The 17,469-nt window shown below is 48.1% G+C and overlaps 1 protein-coding gene across 3 annotated transcripts in view; it reads left to right on the forward strand.

The window, feature by feature from the left end:
• The window catches only part of LOC144113975 (tetratricopeptide repeat protein 5-like), a 45,363-nt gene extending 42,716 nt beyond the window's left edge, over nt 1-2,647 (forward strand). For all 3 annotated transcript variants that reach the window (XM_077647394.1, XM_077647395.1, XM_077647397.1), the window contains one exon: nt 284-2,647. In XM_077647394.1, the coding sequence (XP_077503520.1) occupies nt 284-403 (120 nt within the window). In that variant the 3' untranslated portion in view covers nt 404-2,647. The remainder of the gene's footprint in view (nt 1-283) is intronic.
• Nucleotides 2,648-17,469: the final 14,822 nt, after the last annotated feature.

Here is a 17,469-nt window from a genome sequence, read left to right on the forward strand (position 1 = left end):
CTGGAAGTGGTAAGGGGGTAATGACTGCATTGAAGGGAGTTGTGAATGCACCAAGTAGTGACTGCAGGTCAAGGCCATGACAGAGAACTAGCTAGAAGAATGAGAGTAGGTATGTACCAGAGTTAAGGGGGTGAATGGGTGACTTGTAAGGCATTGAAGCAGTCCTGCTGAAAAAAAATTACTTCATGCTGATACATGGTGCACACTTTAGCAGCCTGATGAGGTTAAAAGTCTTAGTTCCATACAGCTGAATTCAGAAACTGTGTCATGCTTGTTTTTGCAGGAACTGTCCTTTCCAAGCATTCGTGTTGACACTCCCCTGGACCTCATTGTCAATGGAAAAGCCCTAAGTAGTGAGAGCAGGGCACCGCTTCGGCTTGAAGTAGAGATTAAGAAGGACTAATGCTGTTTGTTGTTGCAGCATTATTCAGAACAAACACTAGCCAGCTGGCTGGCTGGTTTGTGGATATTGCAAGTCCAGACAACTGTGTTTGTGTGTGCAGTACACTGACTGATTGGAGCTGCTTGCAGAGTTGCTGTCTATCAACATTCATGACAGCTACATGTGCTTTCTGCAGGCCATGTTGAAGAAGGTGCTGTTTGAGTCTAGTGTATTGTATTTTGTTTGAATGTCACATGAAAATATTGCCTGGTGCAGTGAGAATGTTGTTTTCGTGGAATGTAACATGTTGAAATGTCACAGCTAAGTTTATTTCACTCTGATCATTTGGTGGGCAGACTTCTCAATGAGTTTGTCATATTCATATGTGGCTTACCTGAGAGAAAAATTCCAAAATAAAAATGTTTAATATGTGTATAATGTACAGTGTTCCAACTAACTGGAGAACTCTGTACATAAAATACCGCCATGTGTATATATATTTACTAATGCTGTGCACAGCAATGCTTGCAGCATACTGCTACGTTAACTCCTTTAGTTTTCTTAGAGGAAGCAAAAGGTTGCTTTATTTTGCTTAATGCTTGATTTTTTTCATCTTTAAACGGCCACAGAAAGGGGTGTTTGAGCTTGGCTTTAAAATGCTTGCACTATGTAGAGTACAGGCCACCGAGCGTCCATGCCGCGTACGAGACCTCAAAAGGGAGCGGGAAATTTACAAAGCATTTTTTAAAATTCCCGCTTTCGCACCTCGCGGCGACGCGCAGTGCCGGTCTTTCGCACGAAAACGTGGCAGACGACGTCACGTCTTGCAAATGATGTCAGCAGCCGGGGGTTAGCATTGGTTCACAGCGCCAAATTCTTTCAGACGTCACGCACTACCGCGGCCGAGGCCACTCCGCGCGCACCGCAGCCGGCGGAGTCAGGGTTAGGGCCGAGTGAGTGTGGCCGGCGGAGGAGTGCCGCTGTTTTGGAGTGCGAGAGGAGAGGGAAGGCGCGAAAGCGCGGAAGTCAAATTTTGTCTGCATATTACTCAGCTTCCACAAAACGCATTAAAATAATTCTTGCTGGAGGGTAATTATGAACCGTCGTCTTTTAACATCCCAGACATATCGCACCTTTATTGAGACCCCCTTCCTGGGTCCCTTTAAATCTTTATTAATCAAACTATTCTTGCATTCATCTTTATTAAAAATTTAATGATATAAATTTATTGATAGGAAATCGGAATGGTAAGCATCGGCCTGGATGTACTAATTGGCTACACTGCACTGGGGTTAAAAGGAGGAATGTTTAGCCCCTAGTAATAAATGTTAATGGTATGAAACTCCCACTTTTGTAGCACACGTCTGCTCGCCACCCTCCCCTGCGAGCTGCTTCTGACTTCAAAGGGCCCCTGACCAGGCTTGGAGATTTAAAATAAACAAGTCCAGGGCATTGATCGTAGGTGCAGAATATTAAAGCCCTAGTGCGTGCCCTGTAAAGCAGGGAAAACTAATTAAAACCTGTTCACGCTCTTCAAACAAAGCCAACTTCCTGATCCTCAATGCTGGCATCCAAGACTTCGCAGTGACACTGCAGTGAACTGCACTTCATTAGTCCATGATTCTGGTTGACAAGTGAATGAATGGCAGACAATGTCTCGTCGTCGGCTAGTTGCTCTCGCTTTTTTTTGTTTCACCACTCGTTTTGGTGCAAAAAAAAATATCTGAATACAAAAACAGCGCAGTGACAGGGGACAAAGAAGGAAGGACAAGCTCTTGCCCTTTCTTCTTCATCTCCTTTTGTAGCGCTGTTTTTGTATTCAAAGATGTACCAACTAGCTCAACTTTGTTGTACTGCAAAAAAATACATGGGACGGTTACGACTGTGTAATGAGAGATTCAGCGATAGCTGTTTAGACGTTTAGTTTTGGGTATATAGTCCTGGCGACTGGTGTAGTAGTCACGTGATGCTCCCCTGCAGTGGCAGGCAACTATTCCAAACAGAACCACCCCTAGGCTTATGCGACCCAGATTGACCGGTGTAACCAATGGGTGCTAGCGCATCCACCTGTTACGCTAACAGCGACGACGGTAACGCGAAAGCCAGGGACGGTCGCCTAACAGCTATTGCTGTAAAAAAAAAAAAATTATTTCTTTGACCTGGGTCATTTATGTCTCTAGGTGGTATGGGTTCTACTGTGTCCTCCACTTGTTGATCACTTTGTTCATTTCTACCTCTTTTACATCGTTGAGTAAAGGTACTGCGCAAAATAATACAAACATGGACGAGAAGGGCACAAGGACGGGCGCAGCCTTCCTTGCGCCCGTCCTTGTGCCCTTCTCGTCCATGTTTGTATTATTTTGCGCAGTACCTTTACTCAACGATGTGCGACCGACTCGCCCAACAACATACCTCTTTTACTATTACTGTGGACGTGGGTACACCATCTCGTCAGAAAATTCTTCACGTGTTTCTATGCCCTCGCCTTCCAAAACTAGTGAGTGTGTTTCACACATACCATGACACCAGGAACCAAAAAGCAATTAAAAATACTTGGCAAGGTGGGGTCATGACATAGAGTCATCTGACATACGGTGCACCTCTCAAAATGCAGGATGAAGGGAAATTCTGCTTGCAAAAACTTACCAATGAGGCGGGTAACAGAAACTAATTTGAAGTACAAGCATGGCAAAGAGAACGGTGGCGAAATCGTTTGATTGGCTGTAATTCTGCTGTTAATGAGTCTTCTGAAAATTTTAGCAGATGACCATTCCAGAGGTGATTCCAGAGTGCTACACTGCTCGCTGTTTGGCGAAATACTATTTACTGCATTTGCTAATTGGCATAAAAACCACCTTATTTGCATCACGTGAAACAAAGAAATCACTGCTAGGCACTGGCCACTCTCCAAAAAAAGCTGCAAGTTTGCTTTGTACACAATTGTGTACATAGCGTGTCAAAGGTTTAACCAGGCTGTGTCATCATTGGAAAATACTCATATTTTCACAAGACAACCTTCAGCACCCCTTTATATGTTTGGTTGCTGTACACTGCACTGTCTTTCACAAATCTCTGCCCTAGTTGTATAGATGACCGTTTGTCAGTATTTTTCTCCTTTGCTCTATTTTTGTTTTCCTTATAATGGCCACTAGCAAGGCTATGAGGATTCAGGTGCATCTGTCATTTCTCATTCCATCACCTTACCATAAAATGCATAACTTGTATTGTTTTTTTTTTGCATACTTCATAGTTACCAGCAAGGAAGCTGGTCACAGTGTTTGGTATCTTTGTATGTTTGTAGTCTTGAGTAAAAGTACTGCAGCACAACAGTGCTTATCTGTATTCTCATCCCATTTTTTGTGTTTTGTATGTTTTATGATTTGTACTTTAGTGTACATTCTGAAAAAGTTGCATTTATTTCTTTGAATGCTGTATTTACACGAATATAATGTCAGTTTCTTTACTCTCATCACCTGCTTACAAGCTCACATTGCATTATACTGAGTGTTGCGTCGCTCATCAAAAATCAAAAGAAAATTCTGTTGGGTTAGTTCACCTGCGCAGGCCCAAATACATGTGGAATTTTGCTGCAAGTTTTTTTTTTCTTTTTTTTGTACAACGTCTGGGTCGTTCCTTGTCTGAATTGGTGAGCGGTGCCAGACCAAAAAAGACAGCATTGCAACAGCTCTGTGAGCAGCACCATCTCTTGCTCCCGAAAGGTTGGGGAGCGCTCTTCGTTTGACATCTCTCGTTTGTCTGCTTTTGTCATTCTGCTGCCAAAAGTAGCTGGCACTGCCAGTCCAGCTGTTGACATTCTTTTTGGTCCATCATTGCTGCATACGATGCAGACTTTCGAATAATTCTCACTGATTCAAACGTACACGACCCAAATATAGACTGAAGCAAAGCCTATTGTCACATGCCACCTCCATGTGAATTTTGAGTGTGCATAAGACAGCGTTTCGGCCACAAAAATTTTTCTTCGGTTTTCTCTGAGCAACGCAACACTCAGTATTTGCAAGCGCAGTAAAACCAAGTTTTTTTGTTTTTTTTCACTCGTCTTCGAGATATTTACAGCAAGCTCAACCACCAGCCTCATGAGCTGCGAGGAGAAGCCAACTTCTGGACGAACTTGATTTGTTGATGCAAAACTCGTTGCATGCTTTGCCAAGAAAGAGAGTGGCACAGACACGGGAAGGAGGTGGCTCAGGCTGTTGATAGAAGGGGGGGGCCAGAAAAAGCAGTGTGGAGTAGGGAAGGGTAATATAGAAGAGCAGACACGGATCTGTGCAGCATGCAGTATGTAGCAGTGGTGGCAACAAGCGGAGGTGCGGAGACATGGCTGCCGCTGTTTCGTGAAACTCTGGAGGCTTTGCGGTGCTCGATTTTGTCATATGATGTGCAGCCTTTTGAATAACATTGACAACGCGGAAGACAATGCCGTGTTCACACAAAGTCCTCGGCTATGGTTGGCCTGAACATTTTGAGCTTGCATTATAACCACAATATTTTTTTCATCTTCCTGGAGGCTGGAATTGCCCCCCTCGTGTTATATTCGTGCAAATATGACGCAGTCATGAACTCCTGGCAGTGCTCATGCAAGAGCTTTGCTGCACATACAGTGCAGTTATGACCACTTTTCAGAATGCAGTTATTGCCATATATAATTTAATTGTTATTCTGGTGATGCACTTGTTGAAAAAAAACTACATTTTGCCAGAGTGGTCTGTGTCATAACATTTGCTGAGGAAGGTTTGATGGCTTGTTTTGCATGCAAAAATAGTTCCTTTCATGTATCAGTTCTTTTGTTTTTGTAAAATCCAAGTTGTCTACTCCATTTTCAGGGTTTTTCTTTTTTTTAGTGTGCAAAGCAAGAACATTTTTTTTTCACCCATTCAGTGTGTGAAACCATCTTAAAGGTGTCACTTGAGGCCACATAAAAACAGTACCAAGGTTTTTTTTTCTTTTTGCAGATACGTTGAACGTAAAAATGGTTTTCATTATGGGCTGCCTGAAGAGGTGCTTCTCAGCTAATTTCATGCTGCAGCACTTTGTGTTGGAAACCTTATCATACCTGGCGTAAATAATACTCCTGTAGCCATACTGTGTTTAAATTAATGGTAAATGGAACTGGGCAGTCAAAATATTTTCGAGGAACTCTTGAAAGAAGTAGCTGCTTTCTCTCTTGGTGAGGTGCTTCCATTCCACTGATTATTAAATTTTATTTACCTGAAAAGTTTCACTATTTTGTTGTTTTTCTCCAGGAGACATTTCTTTTCCAGCTGCTCTTGTAGGACCAGTCTCATCTGTGCAATCCAAGCACCATGTACCATACATTGTTTTTCTTTTTTTTCTTTTTTGTCTAGCAATGCCAACTTTATTGAACAAGGATGTTTTAGAGATTACTGCCACCTGAAAATGGCATGTTTCTTTTTTTTTTTCCACTCCATATGACTGTTTTATAAGCTTTACTACAGGTTGGTATGTGCGCTTACAGAATTTTTCAATCACATTTTTCAAGTGTTAGCCTCATGTTCATGCTGGCTGTGAACTGAAAGTAGTGCAGCAACTTCTCTCACCCTCTTTCTTCAGGGTGGGAGACGAGAACACTTGTTAAAGTATCAAGTGTTTCAATAAGTTGCCTTTGAAACATGGCTTATCAAGTCTGACATGGAAAACTACTTGAGATCAATTAGTTCAACATCGTAAGACACTGTGTACTTATAGGCACGAACATAGATTTCTGTCAAGTCGCCGCGGTGACTCAGTGGTTATGACGCTCGGCTACTGACCCGAAAGACTTGGGTTCGATCCTGGCCGCGGCGGTGCAATTTCAATGGAGGTGAAATTCTAGAGGCCCGTGTACTGTGCGATGTCAGGGCATGTTAAAGAACCCTAGGTGGTCGAAATTTCCAGAGCCCTTCACTACGGCGTCCCTCATAGCCTGAGTCGCTTTGGGACGTTAAACCCCAATAAAACAAGCCATAGATTTGTCATTTTTTACATGTTACTTTTTTGTGAGTGTGTTGGCTTGATTGCCGTTATTGCCTGTTTGAGGTGCTGCTGCTGGGCTAATTTCATTATGCTTATCGGGTTGTGCCTTTCACTCACTACGTGGGTGTCTGCAGTTGCACTTTTGCCACGCGGTGCTGGTGTTCAGTATGCCTTGCAGTGTGCAGGCTGCAGTTGATAGCCAGATAATGAGGCAGTGCATGCCTAGTGCTGCTTGTATCATGCTGAAGGCAGAAAGTTACTTTCGTTCCCAGCTTTTTTAGGCTGCTTAATTGTCATGAAGGATGATACTACACCTCGAGGCATGCTCTTGCTACTGCTGTGGCACCACAAATCATGTTTCATATTCAGTTTCACAGCGACAGGTATTTGCTCAGTGCTCAACCTGGCAATGTTTACACAAACCCAGCATCAGGTTCTCCACTTAAGTCATGAGAAGTTCAGCCTGATCCTGCCGGCTGCATGTAAACGCCGTTAATACTTGCACCGAAGGGGTGCCGAGCAGCACGAGAATAGAACCGTCCTTATCACTGTGAAGCGCAAAGATGATGGATGCTCAAGTTGGAAAGCGCGCTGCGGTAGCTCGCATGTTGGTGGTCTCAGCAGTCATACTGAGCATGACAATACCACTTTTCTGTGTGCTCTGCAGTACTGCTGTCGCACACGACTCTCCAGGGCCCATTTGCTTATCATTCAGTAGATTTATTAGTGCCACAGTCGCTCGGCGATTGTGCGATGTGCGGCTTGTGCACATTAATCAAGCGACCGATCTGAATCAACAGATCTGAATTTTAGTGAGTTGGATTTTAGCCTGAATTTGACCCGAAGCGCGATGATCGGCGTCGAACGCAAGGTGGCAGCTACCACGAGCGTCGTCCTCGCGCTACTGCAGCCCTGCTAACTGCGGGCATTTCGCCTTCGAACGAAAGCGCTTTGTTAACACGAGAGCAAATGAAGTGACGCGCCTGACATCTCTCATTCGGGCGCAGTGGGGCCGTGCGGGCACGCAGGAATCGCGGTGAGCGGCGAACAACGCAGCGCACATCCAAGGCGTGTTCACCATGAAGCTTGCGGCTTAACTGCTGCCCGTTCGTTCGGCGCGGAAGCTATGCTGGCGTTCGTGGCATCGGGTTTGTCGAGAACGATGTGCCGACGAACTACGACTGCAAATTGAGTCCCATGAGTGCACATGAGCGGTTTCACGCTGCCAGGCATTACACACGATCAATCGTAGTGCAGGGCGCTTCAACAGCTAATAGAGAGTTCTAGAATAGGAAATGCACGTTCGAGCGCAGTAAAGGCAAGCATTTTACGGGACATTATGGTTTAAATTGCCTTTCTGGGAAAGGAAATGGAGCATCTCTCTCGCATATCGGCGGACATCTGAGCCGGGCCATAAGGGGAGGGATAAAGGAGGGAGTAAAAGAAGAAAGGCGCCGTAGTGGAGGGCTCCGGAATAGTTTCGACCACCTGGGGATATTTCACGTGCACTGACATCTCACAGCACACGGTTGCCTTACTTTTTGCGTTTTTATGGAGGCAAAACACTAAGGCACCCATGTGCTGTAATATTTGAGTGCACGTTAAAGATCCCCAGGTGGTCAAAATTATTCCGGAGCCCTCCACTACGGCACCTCTTCTTTCACTCCCTCCTTTATCCCTTCCCTTTTCTTACGGCGCAGTTCAGGTGTCCCCATATATATAACAGTTACTGCGCCATTTCCTTTCCCCAAAAACCAATTATTATTATTTTTTTGCACACAGGAAGGTAGGCGCTCCTCCCCCACCTCCTGAGGCAGAGCTACGCGGCCTTGGTAGCTGCTTGACATATGGAAGAATCTATACCAATAGCGATTTCTCAACTTGTATACGCAGGAGCGAGTGAGGAGGAGTGCGAGGCTGAAAAGTCTCCGGGAAGGGCTCGCCAACTTTCGCGCGTGATTGTGGGTTCTCTGCTTTGCGTTCTAGAAGTGTATTATTTAGCTCAGGTGTTCATGACAATCCAATGCAGTGATTGAGCGATTTGATTTGCTCTCCTCGGAAGTTGTTTCAGAGCTCCCTTAAAGGCCCTTTCCCTTGGTTTCGCGTCATTGTAGTTGTAGTAATATGAATAATAGTCTTTACTTTCATGGGCGCAGGGTGATGGTACGTGGAGCTAGCTAGTGAGAATAAAAGATGGGCACTTGAGAGGTTCTCACTCCCTTTACAGTACACAGCAGTAGGGTACAGTTTCTCGCATTTCACACGAACAACCAAACGAGATGAAAGGATAGGGTGGAAAGAATTGGAGGGGACACTTATGCTTGGCCTTATTAGGGTATGACGCGATAGCGTTAATGGGCAAATACACATGTGGAACTGGTCATTCTCGGCTTTACATGCGTCAGTGCCCTGCGATGGCAGCTGCCCCCGGTTGGGGTCTGTTCGACCCAGGTTGCTCTTCCCGAGCGACCAATCAACTGTCACGGTAGTCAGTTTGCTCATAATCCGGTGGGCAGGTTGCGATGACGCTACAGGGTCACGTGATCTAAGTGGGCCACCTAGGTTTCTTCGGGGATTTTTCGCGCACAACACTGACGATGGCGACGCCGTATTTTCTGCAGAACAGGAGCCTTAAGGCTGTCGCGTAAAGCGGGAAGCGTGAATAACGTGATACTGCAAGCAAGTTGTGCGTAACCGGAGGATGGTTTGGAATGCGCTACCGGAAGGTGGCTACCATGGGAACCAACCTCTGGCTGGTAACCATGGGAGCAGGGCATGGCGAGACTACAATGAACTAGAATATTGGTTAGTGTGCATAGTGAACGAGAATACTCACTAAAGTAGTGTGTTCACTCCGCAGCGGCTCAATGGGGAGGGGTGGCCCCGCGAATGTCGACAGGCTTCTGCTTCGCGGCGCCGACACAAGGTGGCGCCACAGTAGACCACGCTAGGATTTGTCGTTGCTGTCGTTTATTTATTTCAAAATACTGCAGGCAGCAGTGCTGCCCAGGCAGGAGAGGGTTACAAAAAGTAAGCTTGCAAAGAACGCTAAACGGTATTAATGTTAGTACATTCAACAACCGAAGCAGGCAGGCGATTCCATTGTTCGATTGTGCATGGGAAAAAAGATTTTTGGAACTGCTTAGTCCTGGCATTGTATGGCCTTATCACTTTGTGTGGTTCAGCCTTGATGATCTTTGTGGTGCACAAAGTAAATACGAATCACGTGGATTTATCCTGTTTTGTTATGATATAGTAAGTGCAAAAATTTTAACCTGGCAATCTGGAGCGGCTCCAACTTATGCTGCCTCAGCATATTAGTAACGGAAGAACGTTTCCGGTAATCGGATGAGATGAACCTGGCTGCATGACGTGAACTTGCGGGTGATTCTAGCGGGGGTTCTTCGCGGGTGAACTTGCGGGCTCGTTGTTGTAAGTTGTATTTTTTTAAGGAAATGGGGCAGTATCTGTCTCACATTTCGGCGAATACCTGAACCGCGTAAGGGGAGGGTTAAAGGAGGGAGTGAAAGAAGAAAGAGGTGCCGTAGTGGAGGGCTCCGGAATAATTTCGACTACCTGGGGAGTGTGAGTGAAAAACTTCATTGAGCTATATTTTCGCTGGTCTTCTGCGGTCTTCAGATGGCTTCGTCCATCATCTTGCACAACGGTCGGTTGCCCTTATTCCAGGGCTCCTCTGGATGCTGCTGCCAGTTGTGCTCGCCGAATCAGACCTTCTTGGGGAGTTGTGCGATGGTGGATACCGCTTTCTGCAGCCCTTGTAGTAATTTAGTATCGCCGAGTAGTCTTAGGGTACAGGTTCGGTCCCCTCGAGGTCGCTTACGTTGGATGCTCGGTAATAAGTGTACCCTCGAGCTATCCTGTCCGCCTCTTGGTTCTCTGTCACTCCCGTGTGTCCCGCCGTCCATACCTATGCCTAATTGGTTCTTCGTTTGGTTGTGTCATATGGTCTCCGGAGCGGATTATGCGGAGCGCTCCGTGCCCTATCTGCCGCGTAGGTAGTTGCGGCACGCCGTTTGTGAGTCTGTAAGGATTGTTAGAGACCGTTTAGACCGATAGCCATTCGCTGCCGCTTCTTCAGCCTCAACTATCGTACAGTCTTGCAGTGATGCGCTGGTGATCTCGCGTAGGTTCGAATCAGTCACCGTTGCTACCGCTTTGCTGTTGCTCTGCCCCGCTGCTCTGGCGTATGTGGCTGCGTCCTCGTATACCGTCGTTTCTTGGGGTGGTAGTGTCTTTTGTAGGTATCCAGCCCTCGACTCTCTGCGTGCTTTGTGTAAGTCGAGATCCGTGTTCCTGGGTATGGGTGCTACTTTTAGTGTATTGCGATACTCGTCCGGAATTGTTTCGGTCCTCTGTATCTCTTGAAGTTGATCGGCGCAGCCTACTTTCTTCAGGAGCTCTCTGCCAGATGGGGTTTGCTGTAGTCTGCGCAGTTGGGCGACTAGTTGCGCCTCTCTCAATTCCTCGAAGGTGTTGTGTAGTCCTAAGGCTAGGAGCTTTTCGGTTTAGGTGTTGTGGGGAAGGCGGAATGCGGTTTTGTAGGCTTTGCGTAGCATCGCGTCCGCCTGTTGTACCTCACTCTTGATGGGATTGTAGTAGGGGAGACTGAATGCCACTCGGCTGACCACCAGGCTTCTGACCAGCTTGAGTGTGTCCTCCTCTCGCATGCCGTGCTGTCTGTTTGAGATGCTCGTGATCATGCGGGCCACTTGTGGGGTGGATGCCTTGAGTAGGGCGAGGGTGTGGGTGCAGCGTTGGTTTGACTGTATCCACATCCTCAAGATTCTGATGAGCGTCTTTTCCGGTATCGGCTTCCCCTCGAGGTAGACGTTGAGCTTTAACTCGTCGCTGGTGGGGACTGTGAGGTTTTGCTTTCCTCTTTAAACTCTCAAGAGCTCGGACTTCTTAGTGGAGCACGCTAGCCCTCTTGGTCTGACGTAGCCCTCTATGCAGGTGGCTGCCTCTTGTAACTTCTTTCTGAGCGAGCCTGTGTTGACCCAGATGGTGATGTCGTCGCCATACATGGCATGGTGTGTGCCGTCAATTTCTTTTAACTGTTTTGCCAAGCCAATCATGGCTATGTTGAAAAGCGTGGGGGAGATGACCGACCCTTGAGGCGTCCCTTTGTTTGGAGTAAGGAGCTTCTCTGATCGGAGCTCTCCCAGGCCAATCGTTGCCGTTCTGTTTGAAAGGAAGGCTTTGACGTAGCCGTAGACTCTCCTCCCGCAGTTCAGGTCGTTCATGCCCATGAGGATAGCCTCGGGGCTTACATTGTCAAAATCCCCCTTGATGTCCAATTACATTATTATATTCTCCCCGCTCCTGGGGACGTTCCCGAGTACTTCTTTGATTTGAAGCAGTTCGTCTTGGGTCGATAATTTTGCTCTGAAGCCGAACATGCTGTGGGGATACAGCTCATTGTCCTCCATGTACTGTTGTAGTCTCAGCGTCACCGCTCGTTCGTACAGTTTTCCCAGGCACGATGTGAGCGAGATCGGTCTGAGGTTCTCAGTTTGCAGTTTCTTGCCCGGTTTAGGAATCATGGCTCTTGTTCCACTCCTCGGGGACGGTCTCCGCTTCCCAGTCGGTTAATTCTGCGACTAACTCATCGCTGAGCTTGCGGATGAGTGCGTTATTGATCTTGTCTGCACCCGCGGCCGTGCTTGTGGACGTGTTTTGAATCGTTGCGTAGACCTCGCGTTATGGGTCTGTCCAGGTTATCGTTTTCTCTTCAGAGGTAGCGCTCTGCTTAAGCTGCTGGGTTTGTGTCCCCGAAGCACTTAACACGCACCTTCTCCAGGAGTTCCGAGTCTGGTCCCTCGAACTGGTGAATGAACCGGTAGATGGCTTTGTTGTTTTCTGCCTTGGTCTTGGTCGGATCTATGAAAGCCTTGAGGATATGCCACGTCCTCACTGTGCTCAAAGTTCCGTTGAGGGAGTCGCTGAATTGCTGCCAATTTTGCCTTGCCAGTTGTGCCGCGTACTCCTCTGCTTTGGCTGTGACTTCTGCGATCTTAAGCTTTACCTTCCTGTTGTACTTTTGCTTCTTCCACCTCTTGGTGAGCCTGCATGTAGCTCCCCACAGCTTGAGCAGCCTGGCGTCTACCTCGGGTGTCTGCGTCGTTCTCGAGATTTCTTTGGTGTACTTGCGCTGTTTTTCCTTGAGCATGTTTCCCCACTCTTCTATGATTGGATCTCGTTCTCAGTGAGATTCCCATCGCATGCCTCTCTAAAAGCGATCCAGTCCGTAATCTTTGCCGATCCCAGCTGACGCTTTAGCCTGTCCGAGGTTACTTGCGTCTTGAGTATGTTGTGGTCACTGCCCAGGTTCCCTAAAAGGTTCTCCCACACTGCTTGTTCCGCACCTCTTATGAACGTGAGGTCGGGGCAGTTGTAGGTACTAACGCTGTTTCCGATTCTGGTTGGAGTGTCTGGGTCTGTGAGGAGGTTGCAGTCGATGTTCTCTCCTGTCTCCACTAGTTTGCCTTTTGGGTTTGCTATTTGGTATCCCCAGCATTTGTCCATGGCGTTAAATTAGTCTCCTAGGATAATTAGCACGTTGCCTTTCGCTAGTTTGCGTGCGCCGTGGAAAAGCTCGTAAATTTTGCCTTCCTCTGTTTCGTAGGGCTGTATGCATTCACAATGAAAATACTGCCCCTCTTACTTTTCTTCTTTGGTATGATTTCTACTATCACGTGCTCTACGTCGGTGTCGGCTATCCTGTCGTGGCTTATGGCGATGAGTGCCTTGCTGACTAGGGTTGCCGTTCTTCCTTTCTCTTGAGTCTCGTAACACGTGCATCCTGCGAGTGTTGGTGTGGTGCCCGTATCTTGAAGCCCTATGATGTCGGGTGGTGTTTGTTGTGTGTAAATGTATTGTTGGAGGAGGCCCTGCTGCTTATGGTAGCCTCTCAGTTCTATTGCCATATATGTAAGGTTTCTTGCTTGCTTAAAGTTGTACAGCCCATGTTTTAGCTTCGGTGTTGTTTGCGGATGTGTTGGCGAGGGCTGCCAGCGCGGAGCGGTGGTAGGCCTTCTCTCTAATGTTCTTCGGTAAACTTCTGCTTGCGGATGCTGCTCCGGAGCTCTGTGACTTGTAATTGCACTTGCTGTATTTGTTGCTGCTGTTGCTGCATCATCTGCTGCACCGTTTGCAAAATCTCTGCTTTAAACCTGGCGAAATCCTGGTTGCCTGCTTGCGACGGGGCTTGGGTTTGTACGGTTTGCAGCTGCAGAGGGCTGTTCGACCTAAGGTCTTGCACTGCCTTCATTAGCTCTGCTATCTGGCATTCTAGCTCTTTCTGCATAGCGCGTGATAGCTCTAATTCTCGTCTCACGCTATTTTCTCCGCGTCCTCCTGTCTAGGCTGTTCGCGGTTGCTGTTTGTGTTGTTCTGTTTGTTAGCTACCCCACCCGAGTGCGGAGCAAACCAGGGGTTCTCGGCTCCCCAGCTCACCTTGACGCCGCCGCTCTTTCGGGTAGGCTCCTCCTTCCTCTTCTTCTGTTGCTGCTGGCTCCCTCCCTTGATGGCCGGGGGCGGCAGGGGTGGGAAGGACCGTGAACGGCTCCGCGAGGTCTCCCCCTCCGAGCTGAACCACCTCGGCTTCTTGCCGCGGTCGTCACGGCTGCGGCGTCTGCTCTCGCGTCCACCGCCGTTGTTGCCGCCGTTGGCCGTGCCTCGCAGCTCCCTGGCTTTCTGTAGTCGATCTTGGCACTCCCTCGATCCGGTAGCGTGGTTGCCTCCGCAGATCAGGCATCTCGGGGTACACAGGTGATCGTTTGGCGGGTTCTGCATCCCACACTGTTTGCAAGCCTTGGCTTCCGGCGTGGGGCACACGTCGGAGCGGTGACCTTGGCAGCAAACGTAGCAGATTTGTCTTGTAGACCGGTACGGGTAGCACTTGTACTCGGCTCCGCAGTGGATGACGTGCTTCGGTGTGATGGGTCCGTCAAAGGTGATGGCGGCCGTCTTTGTCTTGCCTAGTCTTCGGGCGCTGTGGATGGTGACAACCTGTGTACGCGTCCACAAGTCGGCTTTCAGTTCCTCCGGTGTCGCTCCGTGTATCACGCCACGCCGGGTGTCCGCCGGTGCGGCCACGTAAGCGTTCACGTCGTATGAGTGTCCCTCGATCGTAAGGCTAGTGATGCGCCTCGCAAGCTGGGCGGCTTCTTCGTTCGGCGTGCGCATGATTATTATGTTGGATGCTGTGCGGAGCCTGGTGATCAGGTCTCTTCCCTCGAACTTGTTGCTGCATGCCGCGGCTACGGCCCAGGCCACTTGAAATTGCTGGAGCGACTTGACTACTAGTCCTTTCGGTCGCAAAATAATCTTGAAATTGTCCCTGGGAAGCGGGGGCAGCTCCTGGCCGCTGCGCTCCTTTCCCACCTTTTTTCAGCGCGCCAGCTGTCAACGGAGGAGCCGGGGATTCCCCTCCGAGGTCACCTTGAGCGGGCGGGGAATTCCCGGCGCTGGCGGTGTTCCGTCAGTTATACCTCTGTCGCTTCTTTTGGCGTTTGGTCATGGCCAATTCCCAATTTGCTTCGTCTTCTTTTTGGGTGTCTTGCTGGTCCTGCATGGCGGAGTCCTCGATCTCCCCGTCCGCCGAATTCTCGGAGTCGGAGGCGCCGGGGTAGTCGTCGTCGATCTCTTTTACTTCTAGCAAATTCTGGGCTAGTCTGCTCGTCGACGGCTCAAAATTCGGATACTTCGTGGAGCGGGAGTTGGTTCCAGGCTGCATCGCTATCGCTGAGCGGTCCTGGCTGCCCGCAAACGCCCGTAGTCGTGCTAAGCCTCGGTAAGCTTAGCGGCGAGCGTTTCCTGCCTAAGTCGCCCGAGCCACGTGGAGGCTTCAAAGTCCGGTAAATTGCCAAAAAATGATCTTACCGTCTTGAAACCGGTGTCCGCGGGCGATACAGCTTGTGAGCTCTCTCAGATCCAACCAAAAGTTGGCGGCCCGGTGGGTCGAGATAGTCCGTGGGGATCGGAATCTACGGAACTCATGCGACGCACGTCCGCACTGCTCGACCTCGTGTCAGCTGTCCACCTGGGGATCATTAACGTGCACTGGCATCGCACAGCACACAGGCGCCCTTAGCGTTCCGCCTCCATCGAAACGCGGCCGCCGCGGTCGGGTTCGAACCCGGGTACTCCGGATCAGTAGCCGAGCGCGCTAACCACTCAGCCACCGCGGCGGGTCTCGTTGTTGTTCCGTTGTGCGGTTTTGCGCGCTTCTCGGAGCCACTTCACGTTTTTGTTCACATATGATGACGTTCAAGTACGAAGACATTTTTAACATTCCTTGACAATTGGGAAAGGCTTGTAAAAAGTCGTCGTGGTTTTCTGAGCGCCTCAACAGCCGCTGTTCTTCGTTTGACTATTTTCAGCACACTGCATACCTGACAGAAAAGCTGAAGTACAGATATCTGACGATTTCAAAGCTTAGCCAAGATCCTCTTGAGAATCTGTTCGGAATCATAAGGCAGTCTTATATATATACACACACATTTGGGGTTTGCTGCCCCAGCGGCCAGTGCCGCCGAAGGAGAGAAAGCTGAGGAAGACGAAGCTGACGCTCTCGAACTCTCGAAATGCTGTATTGAATCCATGTCAAATTGGTTTCAGGCCGGGTTGTTCAATTTGGTGTGCTCATACTGACCTTGAGAGTCGTATTAAATTAGCTCGCAATAGAAAACAGTTTGCTGCGCTTGTCACCTTGGATGTCAGTAAAGCATACGACAGCGTGGAGCACTCGACTCTATTACTAAGATTACAGGAACTCAACTTCCCAAGCTATTTTGTAGCCTGGATTTCTGTTTTTTTTAGAAAATAGAGAATTTTACTGCTGCCAAAATGGTGTTTCCTCAAGGAGATTTCCACAAACAAGAGGTGTTCCGCAAGGATCAGTTCTCTCACCTGTTCTTTTTAACATTTTTTTAAGCTCAATTCCATGCATTGAAAATGTGAAAACTTATGTGTACGCCGACGATATTGCATTTTTTGCATCAGAAGGTGACATTCACACTCTTTATCGAACCCTGCAAAATTACCTCAATGTTCTTGACAACTGGCTAGGAAGAATTCATCTGTCCCTTAATGTGAAGAAATGCGCATTGTTAGTATTTCCAGTTTCTGTTCCTGTAAACATCTGCCTGGTCTATAGAAATAACATAATACCTCAAGTTCAGACGGTGAAGTATCTCGGTGTCATATACGACTCTACTTTCTCCTGGCGGCCACACATTGAGCAAGTTTCTGCAAAAGGAGTTCGGGCCATTGGCATCCTGCGCAGGCTTTGTAGTGCTAGGTCAGGCATGAGAAGGCATACGCTTCTGATGATTTATAAAATGTACGTCCGCCCAATTTTGGAGTTCGGGTGTGTTTTATTCTCAGGAGTTCCTGCCTATAAACTTCGCCCTCTTGTGCTTTTGGAGCGTGAGGCGTTGCGCCTTTGTCTGGGGCTTCCAAAATATGTCGCCAATGCTGTTCTGCACCTTGAGGCGCGAATGCCTTCGTTATCAGCTAGGTTTCGCCTTTTAACAGTTCAAACATTTTTAAAATTGTGCGACTCACCTCTTCACGCTTCCAGTATAATATTTCTTAGTCAACCTTCCGCCTTTTTAGTGCTGCCTGGTCTCGATTTCATACCCCGCAGATATGTTACGTGCAGTCTCTCCTTGATCGCATAAATATTCATTTCACTGATGTCCGCCAAATATATAACAACTCCTCATCTGTCCAGATTGAATTCGATGACATTTTCCCATCGAATGCAAAGCTGCAGCCCTTCCCGCTTCTTCAGGGTCTATTGCAGGACCACCTAAGGTCCTTTCCCTCTCATGTTCTTATTGCTACTGATGCCTCGCAGGATCGCGAAAAGGCAGGTGTGGGAATTTTTTCACCTTCACTGGATTGGTCTTTTTCTCTCCGTCTTCCTGACTTCACTCCAATTTTTCTGGCTGAATTATTAGCAGTAATCTTAGCCTTACGAAAATTAGAATCTACCGTTTCCCAGGTCGTGGTTATGACAGACTCTCTGTCCATTTGCTCTTCCTTATCCTCACCCACTGACTCTC

The sequence above is a fragment of the Amblyomma americanum genome, chromosome 1 (genome assembly GCF_052857255.1).
Source record: "Amblyomma americanum isolate KBUSLIRL-KWMA chromosome 1, ASM5285725v1, whole genome shotgun sequence".
NCBI classification, from domain to species: domain Eukaryota; kingdom Metazoa; phylum Arthropoda; class Arachnida; order Ixodida; family Ixodidae; genus Amblyomma; species Amblyomma americanum.